The 25,714-nt window shown below is 31.3% G+C and overlaps 1 protein-coding gene across 3 annotated transcripts; it reads left to right on the top strand.

Annotated features, from left to right (window-relative positions):
- Nucleotides 1–709: 709 nt before the first annotated feature.
- Nucleotides 710–17,638, top strand: Ltn1 (E3 ubiquitin-protein ligase listerin). Of its 3 annotated transcripts, XM_066402052.1 has the most exons (20): nt 710–729; nt 919–1,035; nt 1,110–1,193; nt 1,941–2,138; nt 4,456–4,722; nt 6,410–6,874; nt 8,022–8,212; nt 8,263–9,007; nt 9,400–9,604; nt 9,662–10,179; nt 10,854–11,150; nt 11,641–12,011; nt 12,517–12,688; nt 12,752–12,917; nt 12,971–13,319; nt 13,804–13,947; nt 14,223–14,577; nt 15,038–15,226; nt 16,023–16,190; nt 16,254–17,638. In XM_066402052.1, exons 3-20 carry the CDS (start codon nt 1,155–1,157, stop codon nt 16,311–16,313), a joined length of 4,899 nt encoding a protein of 1,632 aa, XP_066258149.1. In that variant the 5' UTR covers nt 710–729; nt 919–1,035; nt 1,110–1,154; the 3' UTR covers nt 16,314–17,638. The 3 variants fall into 3 exon arrangements, 2 of the variants coding, with proteins under 2 accessions (XP_066258149.1, XP_066258148.1); XR_010752735.1 differs by lacking the exons at nt 710–729; nt 919–1,035 and having other exon boundaries at nt 1,056–1,193; nt 16,254–16,371; nt 16,467–17,638; XM_066402051.1 differs by lacking the exons at nt 710–729; nt 919–1,035 and having other exon boundaries at nt 1,056–1,193.
- Nucleotides 17,639–25,714: the final 8,076 nt, after the last annotated feature.

Raw genomic sequence — 25,714 nt, 5'->3', positions numbered from 1 at the left:
TAAGGATAATAGTGGTATCAGGTTTCGACATTGTAACTTCTTTAGGGGTATCCGTGATCTAGGGATTGATTTAATAAGGAGTCAAAAGGAAATTAAGTTCCATTTAAATAATATTATAAAATTCCTAGATATTGTCACCTAACTAGCAATATTAAATTTTACATAAAATAAGGAATTTATGAGTAAACGCCAAAAAAAAGTCAAAATACGCGTAAACATGCCAAGTGCACTCTCAGCGCATGACGTCACAGAGCGGTATGCACCGAAGAAATTTTGCATTTACCGGTTTACATTTATCTTTCTATCACCTAGAAAAATCGCGTTTTTTTAGCGTTTTGCCGCAAACTTCTCACGATCGCAAATCATGGGATCCTCCGTTTAATTTATCCCCGACCCGACGAGAAATACCGCAAACGTGCAAACGACGGCAACAGCGACGACGCCGCGATGACGGCCCGTGCGGCGCTTCAAACTTAATCATGACGCGTAGTGCAGGCCCAAAAAAAGATCCTGGATCAGTTATGATTGTGACAGGATTACTGTAATCTCAAAAACTTTCATCCAAATACTTTACGACTCCACATATTTTAGTAAATTTACACGGTTATACGTTACAAAATTTAATAAATATATGTACAACCACTAAAATATGTACTAAATGTTTTCTTAGTGTTAAACAATAGACCATAGTGATCCAAGTGAAGTGTATTGAAAGGCGCTATCGCTTAGGTATCCCGTCTAATTCTCCTTCTTTTTTGCTTGAAATAGTACTATATGCATTATACGCAAGTTGTATAGTGCACATCCTGTTAATACCCACCTTGCATTGTTATGAGTTGATTCGATTTTTTTAATAACTGTTCTAACAACATATCGCAAGTAACTTTCTCCCCATAACCTGTTTCGTTCTTTCCGCAGCATCCCTAGTAGACATTGCTGACGGTACTTGACAGCATACGTGATGGATGGATGGATGGATTGTTGATTGTTGTTGAAGTTAAAGTTAAAACTTAAAAAAAAAAAAAAAATACAATAGTAAGTAGTACGTCCACGTCCTTGGTAGTGGTCAGTTGCGGTGGTTGTGGTTTATTATAAGTTTGTTATTCCAGGCTGTTGACGAAATTCCAAATATTTATTATTATCCTAAGCCAATAATGGGAGGAAAGCAAAATAGAACGAGGAACAATGTCAGGGTAAGTGTATTCTTTTGAAACTTGTCGCGTAAAATATTGTAAAAAAATTCTTTATAAAGATTGTCTGATATAGCATCTTCCATGTCTTGTATAAACATTTAAAAGAGTTCAGGATTCGATAGGTTGAGATTTGGCTTGGTCTCAAGCCTGCAGTTTGCGATTCTGGCTGCAATTAATATTAATTGGAGCGAGACATTGCAAGTGGAAGTATTGCATTAAAAGTTTTGACAGATTCCTTGACCATTTTAGAGTTTGTAATTTTTTTGTAAAACTGGACTAATTCAAACTGCACACACATATAGAGTGTGGTTTCTTTATTTCGTTCCTGAAATGCTCTTCTGAATATAATTTGAGTATCAAAAATTCCATATAATTTTACACTAATATGCATTTATTTGGATAAAAAAAAGCAACCTGGATGAGAACAAAGCCTTATATATTATGCACACTCATTCTTTTTTTATTCCAAATTGCATTCATGTATATTGCCCTAAAATTAATTAATTATTTTCAATGCACTTGATACATTAAATATGATTATAGCTCTAGAAAGCCTTTTTCCTTTTATAATAAGCTGAATAAACCAAAATATACATTTTTTAAGTTGTTTTAGCATAATGATATTATGTGGGGGCAATATATTTCAACTTCATGGTCAACTAAGAAGAAAATGAATATTAAATTTTCTTTACTAGGTTTATTTCCATTCTATTCTTCAGTTAAATAATAGTTTTCTGATTGTTTCAGCCATCAAACAGTGGGAGAAGTGCAGCCATGCTTCACTCTTCCCTGACCCAGTTTTCAGGTTTTGTTGGGGGTAATAAAACAAGTCCATTATCCACATTGGCTTTCAGCCCAGTAGATGAACTTGACAAGACAATTGACAGTAACTTCCAACTAGTATTAAAAAAGGTTTCTAAGAAGGATGCCACAACTAAGTTAAAGGTATACAACAATAAAATTTTACAAATGCAAATTAATTTAGTAAGCATTTATTTGTTTTTCTTCACAAATATGCTTGAACTTGACCCCTGAAATTGCACTTCTAGTTAAAATAATGTTACATTTCAATGTCCACTAACATCAACATCATGGCTTCTGTTCTAAGTAATTTACCTCCTATGCACCATATTTACTGAATTTTCATGTCATGGTTAGGTGGTTACAGGGCATTCTATTTACAAGTGAACAGGGCCTATTTCTAAGCATAAAAAACTATTTGTTAAAATCTTGCCATAATACTTAAAAAGCCCTTGAATCAAAAATAAAAAACGACGATTATAAGTTGTATTGTATGAAATGTTGTATTTTTTAATTTTTGTTTGGAGAAAGCTCTCCTTTTTCCATATGTGTTGATTTCAAAATTGACCCTCATTATTATTGATTCTTTTAATTTTTAAATCTATGTTTTAATTTATTTCTAAAACAGACGGTTGGCTTGTGGTCTTATGGTTTCTATTAAGTCTGAATATCTACTAAAAAACATGAAGAAATATGAAGTTATTTAAAAAACCAAAAAAGTATTTTTTCTAATATCATGTGAATAAAGACAACTTTCATCATACTTTACCTTAACTAAAAACATCTTCATTTCTAAAGAAAGAATATCCCAATATTAGTTTTCGTCTCTAAATAGGAAAGTTTGACAGTGACGTACGAACGCAGCCTTCCATTCATGGAAGTATTGCTGGAAGTTGATTATTGACTGTTTTCTTAATTTAGTATAGAGTTAACTGCCTATAACAAAAACGTGCGCTGTTGTATGTTAATAATAATTAAATTGTTTATTATTTAATTGCCATTTATATTACGCATAGTTGAGAAAAAATATAGTGTTTTACTTGTCAACAATAATTTTCTGTAATAAAGGAATATTACCAAGCTTGGCTTTTCCACATTTGGTAAACTTTTCTCTTAATCGCAGAAAATCTTATTTTCATATCTTGTTGAACAAAATGCGGCTTTCGTTTCAACACTTTCATTATGAAAGTGTTTGCGGTAAATTTTATTTTACTGTTTTACAATTTACATTCATTTTTAGTTAGTATTACTTCTGTTATATCATTTTTACTTTTATATGCTTGTTATTACTTATTTGCAATGTTAATGTTATAGTAGAGTCTAAAAATATATAATAAAAGTTTTGACTAATTTTGTTTCTCACTACACAAAGCATTTTAACTGAAGAACCAATCTCCATAAATGCCCTATACAGTGTGTCCCAAATTTGACCTATATGTGTGGGTATTTTAATAAATAAGAACTAGACAAATCATATAGTATAAGTAAATAAGAAAAATTTAATGGCCAGTTCGATGCCGTTTTGAAAACGATTTTAAGTATTTTCGTTTTTCCATCTTTGCATTCAATCATCAGTTAGGTATCATTTAGTTGACGACAGAATTTAATTTCTTCTAAGCTGACTATGAATTTGGCAGACTTTAAAGTATAAAACAATTTGCTTTTATCTATGAACGCAACTCGCAATAGTATAACAGCAAAGAAACATTTGATATCGTAGAATGTTATAGTTAATGCAATAGTCATGTGTAAACTCCTGTATGTCAACAACGAATCAGCTGAGCCGTAAAAGCACGATATAAAAAAAATTTTCGTTTGAACCCGAGAATTTAGAATCAAATTCTTCTGAATGGATTTATAATACCCTATAAAACATTGAAAAAACGCCAACCTATAGCGTCTCCTTGACCCGAGCTTGATCTTCATTTCGCAACTAAGTTAACAAATGGATTAATACAATGGTTGAAAAATGAGAAAAAATCATGTTTCAAACTCATTAGTAAATGTTATATTGTATAATTCGAGTAGTATTTCGGGATCTCGCTTCCCTCGTTCTGCAAAATTCTTATCGCTATACGATATTCTGCATTTCTCAACTGTTTACATAAACAGCTATTTATTATCGATTTAATTATAAAGGTCATTTTATGATACCGTTTGACGGCTATAAACTGCTTCATTATAGTCCTAGTACAATTTAAAAATAGTAAATCGTGACCTGAAAAAGTAAATAAGAAAATCATAGGTCCTTTCTTTTTTAACTAAAATCTTTCATCAATTAATTCTTGTCCATCTGTCCTTTTTTTTCTACAATGCTTTTTCTTCAATTAAATTTGGTTGAACTTTCTACAACCTTGTGTTAAAAAAAAGTGATAAATAAAAATAAAGAATTCTCATTGTTATTATCTTGGCAATATGTAGCGATTTATTTTTCTACTAACACATTTCTTTTTTTTTTCAGGGTTTGCAAGAATTTGCAGAATTATTAGAAAATTCCGAGCTCTCCACCATTAAATCTCTCCTTTCAATTTGGCCAAGGTTTTATGGTGTACTGGTAATACATCCTGATAATAGAATAAGAGAAGCTACACAAATTGCGCACTCTGTCATAGTGCAAAAAGTTAAGCGAGAAATTGCACCGTATTTGAAACAGTTAATGGCTCCATGGTTCACGTCTCAGTATGACAACTATCCTCCAGCCGCAACTGCTGCCATTAAGGCATTTCAAGTAAGTAATGGATATATATTTATTGATTATTGTATACATATTGAAGCTTCATTTGCTTGTGTCAACTTAATTTTGTGGTATCAAACAAACAGACTTTAATACATATGTCAGGACAGAAAAGACCAAATGGTTGATAGGTCGACATCTGGAATTTAAAACTGATTGCAGCATTAACTCATTTCATTTAAATTTTGAATTTTTACTGTTTACTCAAAAATCGGTACAATGAATCTGAAGCAAGTAATAAAATTGCTAATTGGAAATTTGCAAGTAAGTTTCTTTTCCGGCTATTCCATAAATTGCAGGTGATTTATATGTATAGATAGATATGAAATGCAATTGAACATAAAACAAATTATTGAAGAAATTAGGCAAATAACATTTGGTTTTGAAATATGAGCTGAAGCCAATATATGGAATAAATAAATAAATAACTTATCCATTTTTGAACAAAATAATTGAACATCAATTTCTACGAGTGCCCCTGCTTTATCAGTGCTCTTTCTTTAACTAAATTTAAATTAAAAAATGAAGAACTAAAATGTGATTTAAAATTTTATCATTGTTGGAAATGTAAAATAAGGTATTAAATTATTTCGCACCAATTTCATAATACCCTGTAATTAAACACGAATTAAAACTGAACACTAGGAAACCGCCACAAAATATATTAATGATATTATCACAATGAAATGGAATCTATATTGAAAATTTGTCGTTGAAAAATCGGAGCACCTACTAGTTAAAATGTTTATTACTTAAAGTACATGCACAATATAGAACAGTCCACAGATCCATAATATATGCGCACATGAGACATATGTATGTGCCGTGACGTCTCCTATAACTACTTTGTAGGCATCATGGTGAATCCAATAAGTAGAAACATGACCCATTGGGCTTTTTTGCTTGAACGTTTATAAAAACTTGTTGAAATGTTGTCAACACTTTTCTCAAATGTCTATTATTCCACGCAAACACTTCCTTACTAGTAATGAAAAGTGTTGAACGTGTGTGCACGCCTATACCTAAACAATGTATTTGAGTTGATTATACGGTATTTTATTATTTAAATATGAAATTTCATCTACGTATGTTACTTTTTCATTATTTGCCTTGTAACGTTAATAATTACCGCACGCAAAATAGTACGTGCCGGTTTCAAAAATACTTGTGGATAATAATAGTGGATGCTCTGGAGAGTAAAAGTGACAGGCGTAACGAAAAAAATATTGTACTTTGACACGTGGGAAAGTGACTTTACCTCAGTCGACTATTGCAACTGCAATCAGCACGCTGTAACTCAGTGCACTTTCGATATTTAATAATTAAATAAATAGCTATGATAAGAATTTAGATTTCAAAATTGTATTGGATTGTTATAGAATTCACCCCGAGTCTTGTATCTTCTATCTTTTCTGATATCTGAATATGTGATCCAATATTGATATACCTTCTATAAGGCATCTCAAATATGAACATGTAAAAATATGCCACTGAAATGCTAGTGTAGACCAATTTTTAAACTTTCATAAAAATGGTTAAAATTGCATATCAACCACGATTGGAAAACTCAACTTTGCTTTTATTTAATTGATTCTTCGTTTATTGCGTTTTTCGAGGTCCCTATGTTGAGAATTAAATTTGTGACACCCCGCATATTATATGTATATATTTTTATTTTCAGGACTCATTTTCACCTTTGAAGTTTAAAGAAGCAATCACATTCTGCCAACAAGAAATAATCAATTACATACATGACAACTTAGTAGTTCAGTCTGCTCAAACAGTTTCATCTAGCCAATTGTCACCTCAAGAAGCCGAAGCTAGATATGAAAGAGTCGTAATATCATGTTTGCAAGGGTATGCAATGTACTTAAAAGATGTCCCAGAAGAAAATATCGCCGAATCAATAGATTTAAACGTCCAAATCGTATCCCACAAAAAATTTTGGAAGCTTGCCCTTAACAAAGTTGCCTTGATTAGATCTTCTTGGTTCCAAGTGCTGTCAGTAATTTTGCAAAGGGCTCGTCGTTTATTGATCGGCAAAGAAACCCAAACATTCTCTACTATACTTAATAATTTGGGGGATCAAGAAATTACCGTTCTGCCCAACGTTTGGGAATGCCTTCTTCTTGCCTCCTCAAAGTCTGTAAGTACAATGTTATTTCAAGTCCAAAGTTAAAAAGACGAATTAGCCGTGAAAATTAAACGGCAAAAATAATACTGTTCACTCTAATGTAAATCACTGTAATCTGTATGTATAGCCAAAAATAATATTCCCCACATTCTTAGTATCTGTATCTAGCAAATTTTTGAAAACAAAAATTAAATGCAAAGATTGTAGGATTTTAGTAAAATTAAAGTTTTAGATATAAAGGGTCTTCCATAAAGCGGGGTGTACCTTTTTTTCTAATAATATGCCTTGTATATTGTAATATACAAAGTATATTATTAGAATATATGATATATGTTATTGGTTTCTAAAACCAGCTTAATATCTTTTAATAGTAGATTATATTACTAAAGGTCATTATTAGATTGAAGTCTCGACGCGTAAAAAAATCAGACCTCTTGAACAATCCTATAGTATTTCAAATATCTGGGTAGTACCATGTTTCAATAACCTTCATTAAGGTCTATAGTGGGAAATCTGTCAAATTTCCATGGCCAAGGTCCAAGGTTTTTAAGCTTGGAATATCATATCAGGTAACAAAGAAGACCTGTAGCAGCCTGTATCTTTTATGAAACTTTTTGAAGATATGTGAACGTCCAATCCGTCGACATTTCGAAAATAGATGAAAATCAGAATGTTTACAATTATGTTCAACCTCTGTTTCAATCTTACAACTTATTTAAACTGTAAAAGGTATTTAAATCCTTCTTCTAATTCTATAATGTTTTGAGAGAATTATTGTTAACTCAAATTTGGGACACTATTATGGATTTTTTCCCTGCCTTATAAATTGATAATTTTATTTACATGAAGAATTTATATTGTTTGACATGCTGTATTATTCAGAATTAAAAAAGCTTTTATTAGAGAGCACAGCCTAGCTGCCATTTAAATATGTCGGTAAAAATGAAAGTCAGCATTATCAAAATGAGATATTATAACTAAATCTTCTGACGTATTTGTGGATTTTGATAAGAAAAAAATTATGTTTCCAGCTCTTTCTTTGATACCAAGTATAAAAAAAAGATGTAAAAAAGTTACAGATTGCCACATGTCTTCAGTGTCACTCGGTATAGAGCAACCTAATCTCTAAATAATAACTTTTATATTGGATACATTTTAGGATTATTGGGTATCGATAAATATCGATCAATTATTTGTGCCGAAATTATTAAATACGCTTAAGCAAGCCGGAGGTGGCAATGCCTCAATTATTTATCCAAATCTGCTCCCGTTGTTAGCTAATCTGCCTTCTTTCGAGGAAAGGAAGATGCACCAATTCTACTTCAATTTTTTCGATAATATGGGATCAGGGTGAGACATAATTTTACTTGTTTTATTCTTATCAAATTATTTTTTTTTAGGCTCAAACTTAAACAAACTATTAGCAATGCCCAAGAATCTAATGCAATTTCACAGGCATACATAGAATGTTTGCAGCTTCTACTGACGCGAAATGCAACAAATTCGGAACTGTGTAACACATTAATAACGCAGTTTTGTGGTTTGCTTGAATGGTGCCTAACTAAGGAAGCCACTTTCGCATCATGCAAAGTTATTTTTATTCAAGTTTCTAGTTTGCTTGCGAGTCTGTTGAAAAATAACATCAAGGAAACACAATTGCTAATCGAATATTTTCTTAAATGTCTGGGGGAGACTTTTGACAAAGCACTTAACAATACCTCAAATTATTCTGATATTTACCAAGTATCGATGAAGGAAGTGGACTTGTTCTTAAATGTGAAAAGTTGCCAGTTTTCGAGTAATCATACAAACCCCGAATTCTACACAGAACTAATCCACAACTTTGGCGTGATGGTTTTGAAACAGCACATTCGATTTATCGAGCAATCGTGTTCCAGTGATTTATTTGAGTCACTGTATTTATTGCTAAAAAGTTTTGATAAAGAAGAATCATTCGGGACTTTATTATACCAGCTGCCAAGTGAGAAAATAAAGCCAAAACTAATGGATATTTATGAAAAGTGGTTCAAAAAATGGCTTTTTTGTGAAACCATGTTTGGAAAAAATGTATTGGATTTGGTGTTCCTTTTATTAGAAGAATTGGATGGTGCAGATCAGCAATTGGTTTTAGATGATCTCTTGAATGTGAGTTTTTTTACTACAATGTTAATTATTAATGTGAATAATAGAATTTTACATCGCTTATTAGAAGAGTCCTAATGTTGTTGTGTGCGCATATTCTTTGGATTCGCTAAAAGCGTCACTTGAAAATGACGCTTTTTCATTATTTGATATCTACGAATTTTGTTTGTAATAAAAAATTCAATGGTATGAAGATTTGTAAGTATAATTAAAACTAACTAATTCAGAATAATTCGAATTGAGTTTTTATATTTGTCTTATACTTTCACTATTTTGTAAAAAAACAGTAGGCTGTTAATTCAATTTATATCAAAGTTGGGATTGAACTAATTTTGACAATTAGGGATTAATTTATTATTAAATACCAATAATTAAAACGATGTTTTCTATTTTAGGTTAATAATCCTGACTGCATAGCTTGGTCAGTATCTAAGGCACTCTCAGACCCGCATGTTACCAACAGAATTGTTCAAGACTGGCTTAAAGGACCTGCAATTGGAAATTTTTTTGTTTCTATTGTTGATAGTTATTCTTCTGGAAAATGTTCTTCGGAACAAAGCAGTATCTTAGAAGCTGCCTTAAAGGAAACTTCTCGAGAGAGTATGTTCGTAAGGATTTTTTTGGAGGTCCTTTTCATGTCCATTTGCTATTGTTTAGGTCTTCTCATCGGAAGAGAACTTCTTGATAAAGTAGTTGATAAAATGTCCACTATAATTTTGCTTGAGAAGCAAGAGAAGGTTGTGTTGAACTCCACTTGCAAGCTTGCCGTTGACATGTGCAAACTGATTTATACACCGAGTCGACTTTTGGCTTACGGAGACACTTTACTTTTTACTTTATTTAACCTATCTTGTCAATTACTTGACGGCCAATTAACCGAAATCATATTTGAAGAAGTGAATGCTACTTGGAAAAATTCACTGAAAATTCTTCTTAGAAATTTAAACGGTACTGATAGTAAATCACTACTGGAGAAGTTTTTGAGGCTGACCGAGGAAGAGTTTACACTGGTTATAACAACCAGGAATAGAGCGCGGTTTGGAAGACTAAAGCAGCAAATTTGGAATATAATTGAGATGGTGCATGATGGACGTCCATGGTTGCTTACCTGGATTGTGGAGTTTTTAAATAAAAAGGTGGATGTTTCCCGTGATAAGGTCATTAAACTTTGTCAAGTAAGTAACCAGTAATAATCAACTGTATCGTTAAATTTAAATATTATAAGTTACTAAATATACTAGAAAGGGAGATATTAAATGATTGAAATTTATTCCTAAAGTTACTCAATTTTAACGGTCTCATCGATAATAATAAAAATAGCCAGATATTTGTCTTCGTGTTTGTTTTCAAAATTCTGAAAAAATGGTATCAGAAGAAACACCGTATGAAAAATTTGAAACTCGAAGTGCATGAGGATTTTGAATCAGTTAAAATAGGAGAATTGAAAAAATGAAAGAACAAAACTGTGCTTTAAATAAGGTACTTGATATTATATTGGAGTCTCTAGGGTTTTACTATGCATATCTAGGGATTATTTTCATATAACTCACTGTTAGAATGTTTAATCTCGATGTTTGAATAACTAAATAGGTTGTGAACTTAATTTATATTGTTTCTGATATGAACGATTCATTTAATATTCTATGGTGAAAATCAATCTTAGTTTCTAGAATAACGCTCTTTGCTTTACTGGCTCAAGTTCAGATTAATCTAACTTTATGGAAAAACTTGGTAGTACAATATTGCTTTCAATCTTCGGTTTCTAGACCCCAATACGCTCATCAACTTATGTTATACTGTATGAGAATTATAACATTTGACCTTAATTAGCCTTATTATTTTTTTTTAGATGGCAGAATATGTTAAGGGAGCGATGCAGAGCCCCTTGCTTGAAATTACTGTTGAAGAATCCCTAGATAATGACGAAGTTCTTAGTTATTTCGTATACAATTTCATTGTTTTTGAAATTTTGACGATTTCGCTACACCATCAAAATGAAGATAATATATTTCCTGAAGTTACATCCAGGACAGAAGATTGTCGCGGTCCTAAAATAGTGACATTGTTCGAGAAACCTGAAGAAGTCTTAGTCCAAATGGTTTATTCTTATACAGTCAATACTTCATTTTTGACTCATTTTAATAGTGTACGTATACTTGGCATGTCTTATATACTCAATTTATTTAGTGACCTTGGAGAGATTTAAGTTAAATATAACTAATTTTTTTTTATCATTCTCTTTAACCGAGATTATTTATAATGTTACCATATAAGCAAGTTTGTCACGAACGATTGAAAAGCTATCTTCATGGCAAAGTTGTTATTGAATTACTGATAAGGTTACTAGAAATGTAACTCAATCTGTCACTCCTTTAATAATAAAGTTTTACAATTTTTTTGACTTCACAGAGCTTAGAATCTTCCAATCTGGCATCTTTGTTACATTTATTTATGTTGTGAGACTACATTAGGCAGAGCCCTTAAAGCCAAAAGGTTGGTTTATTGTTAGGGGGGTGGAGCATGGTCTAACTTAATTTTTTTATGGAAGTTAAATTTTTGATCATTTCAATTTTATAATTTAATTTAGATATTAAACGCTTTTGCTTACTAATCTTTTTGTGTTTTTTCTATTGCAGATAAAATTCTATAGCGAAATTGCATACTACCATAATTATTCAGAAACCTGTATTAGTGATATTATTAAGGTATTTGGGTGCAGTGACCAATTGAATATAAAAGAACATTTCAAGAGTTTAGCTCTTTCCAGTGGCTGGTTTTGGAGCAAATCAGCCCACAACTATTATGTAAATTTCGAAAAAAGTGAAGAGTGTGTAAAGGAGTTCAAATTCCTATCCGAGACTGAATCCTCAAATTCGGAGGGTTTTTTTTACTTAAAGCAGATTTTTGGTAACAATGAGACTGCCGGTATCAATGTGCCCGGACAATTCATTCGACACATTGAGGGATTTCGTCAAAGTAATATGGACCAGTTCTTATACAAAAACAGGTGAGCCTATTATTTCATTTTTGAGAAACTTTTGACTTTCCAAACCTCGTGACGTTATGCTATTATCAAAATTAAGCATATTTTGTTCTGTTTAGGAGTGAATTCCTGGTTGTCAATTCTTATAAACATCTCAAAAATTTATGATGAATAATCAGAGGGTGTCGTAAAAACAAAACGTCATATCTGAAAATTTTTTTGACGACGACAATAAAATCTCAAGGTTTTCAAAATAATCAGTAATAAGGCCGCCAAAAAAAACCGACAAATATTTATTAAAAATTTTTATAAAACGATAAAATCATTCGTATTTTGTATTCATCAAGAGTGTCCTGATTTGAATTAATAAACTATTTTTACTTGGACATTTGCAAACTTGATTTCAAAATTTAAGATGACCATAATTAGCCAAATAACATTTAAAAATTTTGTTGGTCGTAGTGTCTACCCTTGGCGGCTGGGGAGTTTATTTCGGAACATCCTATATAAAAAATGTTATTCGTTTTAGTAAAATTTCGTGGCAAGAAACTAATCAGCTCATCAATGTGGTTGAGAAGTGTATATACCTAATGGAAAATTGCGAATTGATCACTAAATATTGGGATTTAATAGTATTATCCATGGATGCTTGGACTAGCAACTGCTTCAAATATGCAAATTCTTTGGTAAATGAATATAAGGTGAGTTTTGGATAGCAGTTGACAGAAATAACAAATTATTGGCATGATTTATTTATTTTACAGTACCAACGTTTGGTTGTAGCAACAGGCGAATTATTTATTAAAACCTGCGAAAAAATCAAGAAATTAAAATCGGAAAAGTCAGAACCTAATTATGTTGAAGAGTGGGAAGATATTATCGTTGAAAATGTCCATTCACAATTAGCTCAAATTTGGCTCTTCTTCGCAGGTAAGTGTTAGTATTTCCTAGCTGTCTACTTTCTAATAAGATTTGTTTTCTAGATTATTTTAGTCATTCAAATGAAGACCATCTACTAAATCTTCCGTTTCTGCAAAGTTTCGGTAAGATAATCGATTATCTCAGGCATGACTTGATTTTCAAAGAAAGTCGCATTTTACCCAAGTGGACTGGGTTTTTGAAAATGTCAAATTCACTGTTAACCAACTCCAGAACCGTTTTACAAATGTGGGGTTATAAATTATTGCTAGTCTTGGTACCTGGCTTAATAAAAATTGAAGAAAAAACCATTAACAGTAGTACACTGCATAAAAAAGGCTTGATTTTTGAACAGTTTAAAGGAAAACTTGTCGAACTTCAGGATATTGTTAATAGCATGCTAATTGATTTTAGGTAAGTATTTCTGATATTTTTTAACTTCCAGCTATCAAAAAACTGCGCTACAGATTTTGTGTATGCGGAGGTCTGGAAAATGGTTTACGTTATGAGATTAGTTACATCAGTCCGAGATGAATAATTTTTTACATATATTTAATTTTCTAGGCGACGAGCAACAAATTGTTAATATTAATTATTGAAAAATTCTAACGGGTGATCATTGAAAAAAAAACTTACAGACCTCGGTTAACCGTAAGTGAAGGACGTTGAGTAGTAAGTTATTTACTATTACCATTGAACATCTGACATTGACAATAGTTAACAGTTGAATTTACCCACCTCTTATATGTCAACGCCTACTTTAGGTTTTTTCAATAATTATCTTTTAAAATCTCTTTTTTTTATTTCAAAAAATATATAATTTTTTCTACGATCCCCATAATTCCACAAAATTTTGTAGCATCACCAAAATTGTTACTGAAAAGTTTATCGTTTTTAGAATTGGCGAAAAAAGCTGCAGAGTTGAAACGTCATATGACTCTTTTACCTACACATTTGCCTACTTGTTACTATGGGATATTATGGTAAACTTTTTTGATATGGCATCACCGGAATTAAGGTTCCAGTACTCGGATTGGCTAAAGTATGTTTTTATTATCTCTAAATATTGTTACTATACACTAAGATAATGTTTAGAAAAGTCTACAGGATATTTTTATCAAAATTAAAAAAAAATCATTTTTTGAAATATCCTGCAGAATCACAAAGAAGAGATTGTACTAAAATTTGATAAACTCCCTATATCTGTATGAACTTGCAAATTTCATTTTATTTTATTTCTAATTTTATCATTATTTATCTGATTTTCTGTTGAATCTGTGGGTCTGTGAGCCAAAAAAACCTATAAATACATTTCAGAAGTGGTTCCCTTCTTCACGAACTTCTAGCAAATCTTTTCAAACTGATGCCAGTAGGGTCTCTCCTAAAGGAAGAAGGCAGCGACATAAATGCAAACAACTTTCTAGATAATCCACTGAGTATGGTGGGTTACGGTGGATTTTGTGGAAGTATCACCATCGAGTATTTCGCCTGTTACCTGTTTAAATCATCGCTTGAGCAATTTCCAGCTTTAATAAGGCAATGGTGGACAGTTCTGGACGTCAGAACATCTCAAATAGTGGAAAAAATCACAATGCTGCATGTGTCGCCGATTTTATGTAAAATGGAATTGAACAATGTGGTTAAACATCAAAGCAGTTTCAAAAATTTAAAGGTTTGTGTATTTTTATAATGCCATATTAAAATTCCTTGATAATTAAGTAATTTTATTTACAACCGGGAAGTTAGTAATTTTTTTCCCATTGATTTAAGTGCAGTAAATGATACATTACCGCTTGTCGTGCGATTAACATATTCTCGGTTTTTGGATGCGTACCCATTATACATCGTATGTTACATTTCCTAGTAGGTACACAATATATTATTTTCTTAACAAAAACGTTCCTTATGAGGAGAGAAAAGTTCTTAGCTAATATCAGCTATATTAGTGGCTGTTGTTGACTGAAAATAATTTGACCAATTCCATATTACACTTCGTCAAAATTTGGCATTAAATTAAAAAATAAGTGGCTAAGGCTTAGAAGTATTCTCGAAACACATTAGCCGCAAGAAATATTACACTTTAATGCTTTTGTTTGAATGGGTTCTTGTTTCATAATGTATTATTTTTACAGGTAAAAATATTGCCTAGCGTAAGAGAAATTCAAGCTATATATACGGTAGACGAGATTCAAATGGAGTTAGCGATAAGTCTGCCATTAAACTATCCGCTAGGTAGTCCTGAAATTGCTTGTAATCGACAGCTAAGTGGATCCACTCAGAAGCAATGGTTGCTCCAATTCAAGAAATGCGTTCTCCATCAGGTGAGATCTACATTTAGAAAAGTATTCTATATTACACTAGATTATTTTTATAGAACACTTTAAAACTTAATATTTAATCAAATTTAGTTTTGGAGGAAAAGGACAGAAAGAGTTTACTTGACAGTTACTATTTTTTTCCAGATACATTTTTTTTACGTCATATATGTTTTCTTATTTCAAACGAGATAACAAGGATATTATAACATTTTTGGATTTTGTGGGCGATCCTACATATTTTCTCTGAAGCATATTCTAGGTCTATTTTCAACTAAATAAAGTCGCCGTCGAAGATAAACTAATTTTATCCTTTTGAAGTGCTCTTAACAAAACCGTAGCATGGCGTCGTCGTTCAATAGAATCACTTGTTAACGACACAGGATTGCGTTTTGATTTTTGAAGAAATGTCAAACATCAATTTTTTTTCGGAGAGAAATTAAGAAATTCTCGGTAGATTGAAAGAGAGATATCCTCTTCGGGCTAATCCCGAGAACTTGGAGGCATCATAAGTAAATAACAACATAGTCTGCAACACAACGCCAAATCCAACTTTAGTATTATTATTTCGGCTGTTAAGCTATGCTACGAATACATTACCCGACACCGAAGTCATATCCAATGTTAAGTTTATAAAACCGGGTTAGGATTGTTCTAAACAATCACAGTGCCTATAACAAGTATTAGTTCGTTGACCTGTCACGTGTTAAAATTATATGCATTCTTTGTTTTTTGGTTTTTGAAATATCTAAGAAAAATAATTAAAATAAACAAATTAAGTCAGTTTTTGTTTAAATTCTAGAATGGGAAGCTATGGGATGGACTTTCTCTTTGGAACGCATATTTAGATAGAAAGTTTGAAGGAATTGAGGAGTGTTGTATATGCTATGCAGTGTTACATTCCGGGTCCTATCAATTACCCAAAGTTAGTTGTCGAACTTGTAAAAAGAAATTTCATTCACCATGTTTGGTAAGATTTAGTGATGCATTTATATTGGAAAAAAATTATTTGCAATATTTTTATTTCTTTCAGTTTAAATGGTTCAGTACCAGCAACAAAAGCAGTTGTCCGATATGTCGAAATTTGTTCTAGATTTTGTCACACCAAGTTTAAATGGAACTGTTTATGGTTAACATCGGCTGGTTCAATGGTATGTTCGAGTGTTTTTTTTTTGTTTTACGAAATTGTTTAATGTATTAAGAAATTAAAAGTCTATCTGGAAGATCCGAAATATGAACTTTTAAGGTATTTTCTAAAGAGATAATCATATTAAGGAAGATTTGAGAACAGCAAGTATTTCCATGAGGTTAATATAACCGCCTTCCATATAACTAGGCGCGTTATGTTCTATGAACCAATAAACAGGGACCAGAGGTCCCAAAACTTTTTTTGGGACATGGACAGCTGAAGTTTCATAGAATTTATTTAAACATTGGTCAACAAAAAAACCTTTAATATCGTGTCTGTATTTTAATGGTAATTTTTTGATTTTTTAAGGTCAAAGACTATGTCCCTCGTTTGTTATTAAAGCAGATTACTTTTGCCTCTTTTACAATAATCAATAGATAAATCACTTTTTATGGCCGTTTTAAATACAGATTTTTACTGTCTAGGCATTTAGATTAACGGGGAAAACAGAAGTGACATTTTCTCTTTTGATACATAATTATTATATAGCTCGTACAAGTTCTTACAATATGATATATCTAATATTATATGATAAAAATTTTATGCCAATGCCATTGCGCGCTTATAAAGGAAAATGTATTTACATTGCTAATTTAATGGTTTAAAAATAATAATTTCTAACTTAAAATTTTTTACAATTGAACTTGTTAATATTTTGTTTATATTTGCAAATACGAATTTATCCTGTACATTTAATAAATTTGTTCTATTTTTGCATACAATAAAAAATGAGAGAATAATAACATGTTTGTAAAATCAGTATTTTATTTCATTCTATTTGCTGCAAAAGCAAATTTTTTTAGTTTTTCTGAACAATTTTGCAACCAAATGAGTATCAGAACAGGATAACAGGTTAACAGTTTAATTTAAACTGATAGGCAAAAGGTAAATAAATGATCTTTTTTTCTTTTGCATGCCGTTCTGGTTATGGTTAACAGAAATTTTACAAGAATCTTGACAGCAGTCCTTATTAGTTTCAAAACGTTGACGTGTTTATGGCAAGATAACGATTTCAAAACGAACTTCTTTAGTTTTAGCTCTAGATCTTCCATTTTGTTTTTATGTACTATTTTTATTTTGGGTATTTTTTGAGCGGTTTAGTGTCAAGAACATAACAGTTTTGTGAAGCAAGTTGCAGGGTAAGTCGAAATAAATGTATTACAATTTTCTTAATATTATAAAAAATAAATTAATATTAGTGTGAAGTTTTTCTGGAACACTTTGTTTAAAAATGTCTTTTAGCCAGCTACCAGCAGCCAGATTACAAATTTAACGTTTATTGTTGTATTTTTTTGTTTTAATAAATAATATATTTTGTAATATTTTTTTAATTATTCTTTATTAGAACTGATGATCAAATTTAATAAAATTCTAAATTCTGATCTGGATGAAACTAGGCACCTAAATAAGCCACAGAAAAAAATCACAAGAAGTTAAGTTATATGACCTTGGTGAAAAATCATTTTTTACATTCATATACAGGGGGTTAATTTGAAAACTATTTACCCCTATTATCTTGAAATAGGATAGATATTTTTAAAAATCGCCGGAATATGTAGATTTTCTTATCAATAGGGAACAATTTTATTTCAACATATTTTTTTTTCATTCACTGTCTATTTTAACCCTTTACCCCACAAAGTCACCTTTTCAAATGTTTTAACTGGCAAAAAGGGGTTAAGTCATACATTATTTTAAAAAGCTTCTCATTCTCTACATTTTGGTACCTCATTTGTTACATTCGACTGTTGTATAAATCCATTTACTAACCTATGGACTTTGATTTATTTTTTGTTGGGACTACCATCAAAGGAAAAGATGCATTAATCACTGAAGTGAATGTTTTTGAATCTAACAAATTTCCTCTGTATTCGAAAAAGAAACATCTATGTAGAATATTAATTTTTTTATCGTTTATTTCTGTTTACTATTTTTATAAATTGTTATATTATCTTGTATGGAAAATATTTACTCAACTGTGGCACTGGTCGAATAGATATTCAAATCAGCTAAAATTTATTGCAATAATTCTGTGTAAGTAATAGGAGTAATTTTAAAAATAGCATACGCAATTCAGTAAAGATCTGAAATTATTTTTATTTCTGGGGAGCAAGGAAGATACACAAGAAGTATTTAATATTAGAAATCCTAATTTTAATGTGAGTCATATCTATATTTTGGACTTACCACACAGTTAGGACTTGAAGTCCAAAAAAAAAATCAATATTAATTCCTGAAAAAAAGTTCTTAAAATCTTCAAAACACTTTGAGTTTGTAATTAATTTCGGTTTTAAGCAGAGGCATACACAGTTGAAATCTGACACACACAAAAATTGAACTTGAATTCCTAAAAAAAAATGTTATCTTTGAAACAGTTCCAGTTTCGAATTAATGTCGGCTCCAGGTACAACTATATACAGTTGAAACCTGAAACACAAAATAAAACCGTATTAATTCCTGAAAAAAAAAGTAAACATTTTCGAAGCAGCTCAAGTTCTTCGGCCACGTCCAAAGATGGTCCAAGTACTTTTTAAAAGAGTCAAAACTGCAAATGAGTTTGACTTTCAACTAAAATTCTAATTACATCGATCTCATTGACTTGAAAAAACTTAACTGTGCACCACAAGAAACAACAATCAGAACTCACCCCCGTGCACCAAAAGCCTGAGCCAGAATTACGTCAGCAACATTCACTTTCACTCAGAAAAATGACAATAAAAAAGAATGAAGTTAAACGCCGCCCACTATCACTCACTAAATTATGTATATATTAACAGCGTATTTCACGAGTCTTTAAAATAAAAAAAAAAGATTATCCCGATCATTAGTGTAACGCGCATTACGAACGTCTTGTTCATCACGGCGGTAACACTCAAGTGAATCATCTACGAAGTGATGTCGGTACTACCTGCCTTTTGTAAAGGTACAGCTGATCGGTCTTACAAACGATACATGCGACGTTTTCAGGTTTAGTAAAATGGGAGAAAAGTTGCGAATTCGATACAGCATTTTCATTGTGCAAACATACCCCGACGGAATAAAAAATTCATTTCCTATTGCAAAGAGAATTTGATTGAAAAAGATGTCAGAGACTTTTCAAGAGCAATACTAATTTAGAATGTCTTACGTCGTGTTCATAATTAATATAAATATACATATAGTAAAGATAAAGCCACAATTCACTTTAACATTTTGTTTCAGTCTGTTAAAACTTAACAACTTGGACGGCCGAATGATATGTGTGATCTAATAATTTTAATTCTTTGTTGAACAATGAAACCGGAGTTGCCGGAAACCATTAGAGTTGCCTCCGGAGGAGCCAACATTGACAAGTAATATCGGCTCAAACCAGCTACCACATAGTTGACACTTGAAACACAAGAACACCGAATTTAATTTCCTAAATTGTTATTAAAAATCTTGAACCTACGTTGGCCATGGGATACCACCATTGAAATCGTGGAGTCTTGGAAAGGCACTTTTGAGACCTTCGTTTTTGACACCAAAAATCGCAAATTATAGAGACCAAACTGATACGGAATCTCGGAAACTAACTTTATAATGTGTCTTTTGCAAAGGTACGAGTCATAGCATGAATGATAACGATACGATGGCCTCCAAACATTCAAATACCTTTACACCTTTTTTGCGAACGTACAGCTCATCGGTCTAACCATGGAAACGATACGCAGAACGAAATAATATACAGTGTGTATATGCTTGAGGAAAGACATTCAAACAATGACAAAAGCCAATAAGAATGGTCACGAACACAGAAAAAAAATTAAACGAGGTTAAATTAGGGACAATCATCAAATATTGATCACTTACCGCAAATAACCCTTCTGGAATTATGATCCATTTCGAATCCTGTCAACAAAAGCTGTGGTTCCGTAGCCATTGGAAAGAGAGATTTTATTTATTATTGATTTTCGACGTAACACGCACTACACTGCGCGGTTTCGCGTCCGCCTATGGCTTTTTTCTTTTCGATCGTTGAAATTTTTACTTTTATTTAATTGGAACTTCTTCCAAGTATGCCACTCAGCGATTATGCGAATTCAGAGATCCGAATACAAACGAGACGATATTTCAGGAAATGACAAATTAAATCGCATTTCAAAAATGCGATTTTTACCCGTTTTGAGTCAAGTACAATCCATGCAAGATAATATTAAAATTTATCGAAACAGCATTTCATTGCGAACAAAAATAAAGAATAAAAAAAATCATATTCTGCATAGATGTTTCTTCTCGAGAACCGAGGAAATTTATTAGATTGATAAACATTTGCTTCAGTGATTAATGCACCTTTCCTTTTGATGGTAAATTGATTTATTGCAACAATTTTGGAATCAATTAAACAAATTTAGTTTCAACTCTATCTCAAAAGACTAATAGGAAAAATGATTTTAGTGTTGGAATATCCAGTCCAAAACAACGAATAAAGCGCATTCCTATTCACAGATATATGACGCAATGTTATCAATGCCTCAAAGAACGACCGGCCTAAATATGATTATTGTTTAGGTTAGTGCTTTTATTTTCCTTCTCTGGCTTAGCGATAAGGGTAGTTAAAAAATCTAGAGTTAGTCTATCGCCTGTCGGGTATATATAACGATCGTTGATAATAAGAAATAAAGGTTTAATTAATTACGCCTACAATTTGATTTTTACTGTCACACCATTAGACGGTCTGGTTAAAAAGGATTATTCAACATTTAGAATGATCAAAAACGCCTAACTTGATAACAAAAGAGTTGAATGTAACAGATGAGGTACTAAAATATAGAAAATAAAAAACTCTTTAAAATGATGCATCATATAACCCTTTATCATTTAAGATATTTAAGAGGCTCTGCGAGGTAGAGGGTTGAAAGAGTCGCAGTGAATTGTAAATACATACAAAATTTTCCCCCTCGATAACAAAATCGACGTGTTGTGATTTTTTAAACAACTATCCGATTTCAAGATAATAGATGTTGGAAGTTTTCAAATTGATACCTTGTATTGATTAATCCACCATCAAAACACTGTGTTAAAAAATTCACAGATTATTCAGTAATACAGGAAGCAGTTTCATTATTTTGCTGAAAATATACACTTTTTACTTATTGGAGGATGTATCGTGAAATTTTTCAAGCAATGAAGTTAAAATTTCGGTAGCATTTTGCATTGAGTATAGAAATAATACTAACATTTTTCAAGTAATAATATCATGAAAACAAACTAACTAGATACCATAAAAATTCGACTGATAATTGTTAGTTAGTTTATTGTTGCCTAAACTGCTACATTCTTGGGATGTAAGGGCTTCTTCATAATTTCGTAAGGATTTTTCACTCCAAAATTATTATATTCTGAGAATTTACATGGCCAGTAGTATGAAATAGCACTTTTTAAAAGGAATGTACACGATAAGCATAAAGCAATGTCTTTCCAAAGAAGTTGATGAATTATCTCAACTGAAGCCTGCATTTATTGAGGTAGGTAAGTGTGCCTAATAGATGGATTTTCATGAGTTACGTCTTGGGTTCAGCTTGAACGACCTCTTCTGTGAGGATTGTTGTCCGCCCATAAACATAAAATGTTTCCTGTTTTACGAAATAAGTTTACACTCTTTTCTAGAATATTTTTAAATGTTTATAATTGACTTTAACAACGAGAACAATTTTTCGGGGCTCTTCAAGACAAAGCTAAACGTGATATTGCCAAACCCCGTTTAATTTGCTGGCCATTACGAAAGCAACTTTCCAACAAAAGGTTTCTTTTCAAAATTGAAGTATCCAAAAATAATGATTTTTGTGAATGGTTTTAGTGGAATATTAACGAAATTATATAACAAGTAGGCTACTTTGAGTTTGAGTAAGAGAACTGAAATTTGTTGAGTTTTGAAATTTATGTCATGGTATTAAATAAAAAATGTACAGCTTAATAAACTTAAATTTACGATTCACCGTCTTCCCACCTACTGCAAGGTTTTTTTAATGATCAAGTGTTAATGGTATTGCCGATAGCATTGAAAAACTAATTGATAATTACCTACTTACTTTCTTTATTATTTATGAAAAATATTTTACAAGTGCCTCTTTTCTATGGCATTTAAAGGAGATAACCAAATTTAATTTTCGTAAATTTTAGTAAATAAAAAACTATTAACTTAAAAAATTAAACTTATGATCTACACATTGTAAAATATTGATACATAGTACCAGTTGCCTGCCTAAGCTTAATACTATTTGAGATTCTCAATTAATTACAATCTATACTCACCGCCACATGCTGTAAAACAAAAACAATAAGAAACTATTTAAATAGCAGCGTTTTTTACTTACTTGAGTTAATTTTATTAAGGACTGTAAGTGTAAAATAATTGAGTAGCTACAAATCTAATCAAATAGTGCATGATACAGCAGTGATTTTCATTTATATTAATAAAACCTAAAAGTGATTAATTAGTAATTTTAAAACATTTCCTCTAACTTGGAGGCTGAGATTTTACTTCAAAAGAAAAACTGGATTGATTATCATCGATCCTCAAAAGTCGAATCGATTCGCACTGGAATTTTCTCGTGAGCCATTAACTTGATTTATAACTTTTATTTAATTTAAGTTTATTTTTTTAGAAATGACTGGAAAAAAAATTAGAAACCAGTTTAGTAATTGCTTCATTCTGTAACTGGATTACTTAAGAGATTTCGATAAAATATTCGAATTTAATGTTAAACCCTGCCAGTTTAGGTCTGCAGTTACATAAAGCAAGGCGTGGACAATTGAGTAAAAAGGTCAAATGGAGTCGTCACTGTCACTGAGCTCATCAGCAATTTGACTAGCAGCAAGAAACTTATAACTGGAAAAGTTCAATCATCTTCTTTTTCAAATCTATCATCTCACACTGCCCAGGGCGATACATAAATGAAGTACCACTGATTTTTCTATAAGCAACCTGATCTTTTGGACTAATGTCATAAATCTCATACAGTCGTCGTAACCTTAGCACAGTGATAAATTTGAGTACATTAGTTTCTGTATTTCATTTAATGATGCAGATAAAAAGCTGCATACAAGAACAATTTCAGAAAGGATGACGCTAGTTGTAGCTTGGGTGAAAACTCGCCAATGCATTTGCATTGCATTACAGAGCGAGGCAAATATGAAATATGAAATCGGTTTCTATGCAAACAACTTGTATATTCACAAATATATTTTATCTCTGTTTCATTCCTAAAGAAACAAACTTCAAGTTAAAAAAAGAATGATTAAAATCCAGTAACTGGCTTGCGGGAAAACTAGCATTGACCGACACGTTAATTTTACTGTGAAGTGTTTTATTTATCTAAGTATCTAAAAAATATTTGCATTATGAAACATACTGCATTGCAGCGAAACTAGTAAAAAAACATTTTTCAAAATCCTTATGGAAGCAATCACTTTCGTTCCCAGTCATTCAAAGTGAAAAATTCGATTATTTCTTTTTTCTTTTCTAAAGATTATAATATATTAAGTGCTTTCTTACCCGAAAATCTTAAACGTGAAAAGGAATTTTAGGGTAATCGGTCAGGGCTCTGAGTAAATAAAATTCTCGAGCTACCAAGTCTTCAGCAATGTTTAATACAGTCGTTAGACCTACAATGTTGAAGCAATTTAAGGGAGACAACAGGGGGAGAAGATGATCTGATACTTATTGCTAAATAATTCTTTTAAAGGTGAGAGTCGCAACATAACCAGATTACCGCTGCATTAACCAAACAACATAAGTTACTCACATCATGATTTGATGATGAATTGAATTTAGTTCAGGTACACATAAGAAAGTACAATCAAATTTCGAGTAATCAAGTGTCTTAACTCGAAATTTAAAAAAAGTTTCAAGATTTGTGTCGACTATTTCGTTACTCTTTAACTTACGTAGTTTGTTTTTGATTTAAAGGAATCTATAATAATTTCCAACTAGGTGCCTAATTATAGAGTATAACTGAAGAATATGAACAGATGCGTAGCTTTGGAAATACCAAACGTGAAAGTACGCAAATTTTGATCAAGTATTTATTAATATTATACAGGGTGTCCCAAAAGTGTCAAAAATGTTTTTCATTCTGTATAGGTATTTTACTAGAGACGTCAAATAATTATTAACATTCTAGAAAATGACATTTTTTTATAAATTATTAGCAAAATATGGGACAAACCATCGTTTTTATTACATTTGTACAAAATACGGTATTAACAATTAAATTTTATTATTACCGTGTTTTGTAATTAACCGTTTAAAATTGCAAAAACCGTGAAAGTTTCTAAATTAAACAAGGAATTGACCTTTCAAAAAAAATAATCGATGAGTGGCTTACTATAAGAAAATTTCGGAGAAAAAGTGAGTAGATGTTATCTTTATTATTAGTATGACATTTTACAATTGATCAGAACTACTCAGTATATGAGCAAGACAATAACTCCCATTTAATCTATGAATTAAAATATCCAAAGTTGGCCCACACACTGCTCCCATCATGCGACTCTTTTTCGGTTTTCAGGCTTAACAAAAATTTGATACAAAAGTCAACGCAAAATGACCAAAATAAACTAATTTTTATTCACCTTCTTCTTTTAATCACTCTATAGTAAGGCATCATTAGAGGAATTATTGTGATTTGAATGATTAAGCTTGTTTTGGATGGGTCACTATTTCTTATCTAATTTATAATTTAATATGTTGTACAATATTTGTATATCCTCGTACGCGTATTACTGATAATGACAATGCTATGCAATTTTTAAAACTATTTTTTAACAATACCATTTTTTTATATTAAACATTTCTTTTGCAAAAAATTGAATAGGTAATCTAAAACGAGCTAAAACAAATCATAGAAATATTTTTGGGTCATTTTGTAGTTCCTTAAACTGACAAAACTTGAGTGAGTCAGTTTACGCTAGCAGGACTTTGGCACTCGATGCAGAACCTTATCGCAAATACGTATGTGATATTAATATATAATATCTTGCATCTTTGCAAAACCCTTCAATTTTGAGGTACAGGATGTCAAAATTGTGTATATTTCTTTCTGAATTCTCCATACAGTAGCTATTTTTCACTGTAAGGTACCTATTATGATCAACATGCTATTTTTAAATTTACAGGGGGATATTTTTAAGGATGTTGGACTTAGAATAAGGTTCTCCATTGCATATCAAAGTCCTCCTAGTTGAAACTGACTCACCTTACATACATTAATTTCGCATATTCAAAAATTCTTGAGAGTTATCACTTATGTAATATTTTTTGTGTAAGATGGAAAATGCAATTA

This window comes from Euwallacea similis, chromosome 24 (assembly GCF_039881205.1).
Source record: "Euwallacea similis isolate ESF13 chromosome 24, ESF131.1, whole genome shotgun sequence".
NCBI lineage: Eukaryota > Metazoa > Arthropoda > Insecta > Coleoptera > Curculionidae > Euwallacea > Euwallacea similis.
This window is presented reverse-complemented; position numbering and strand designations above follow the sequence as displayed.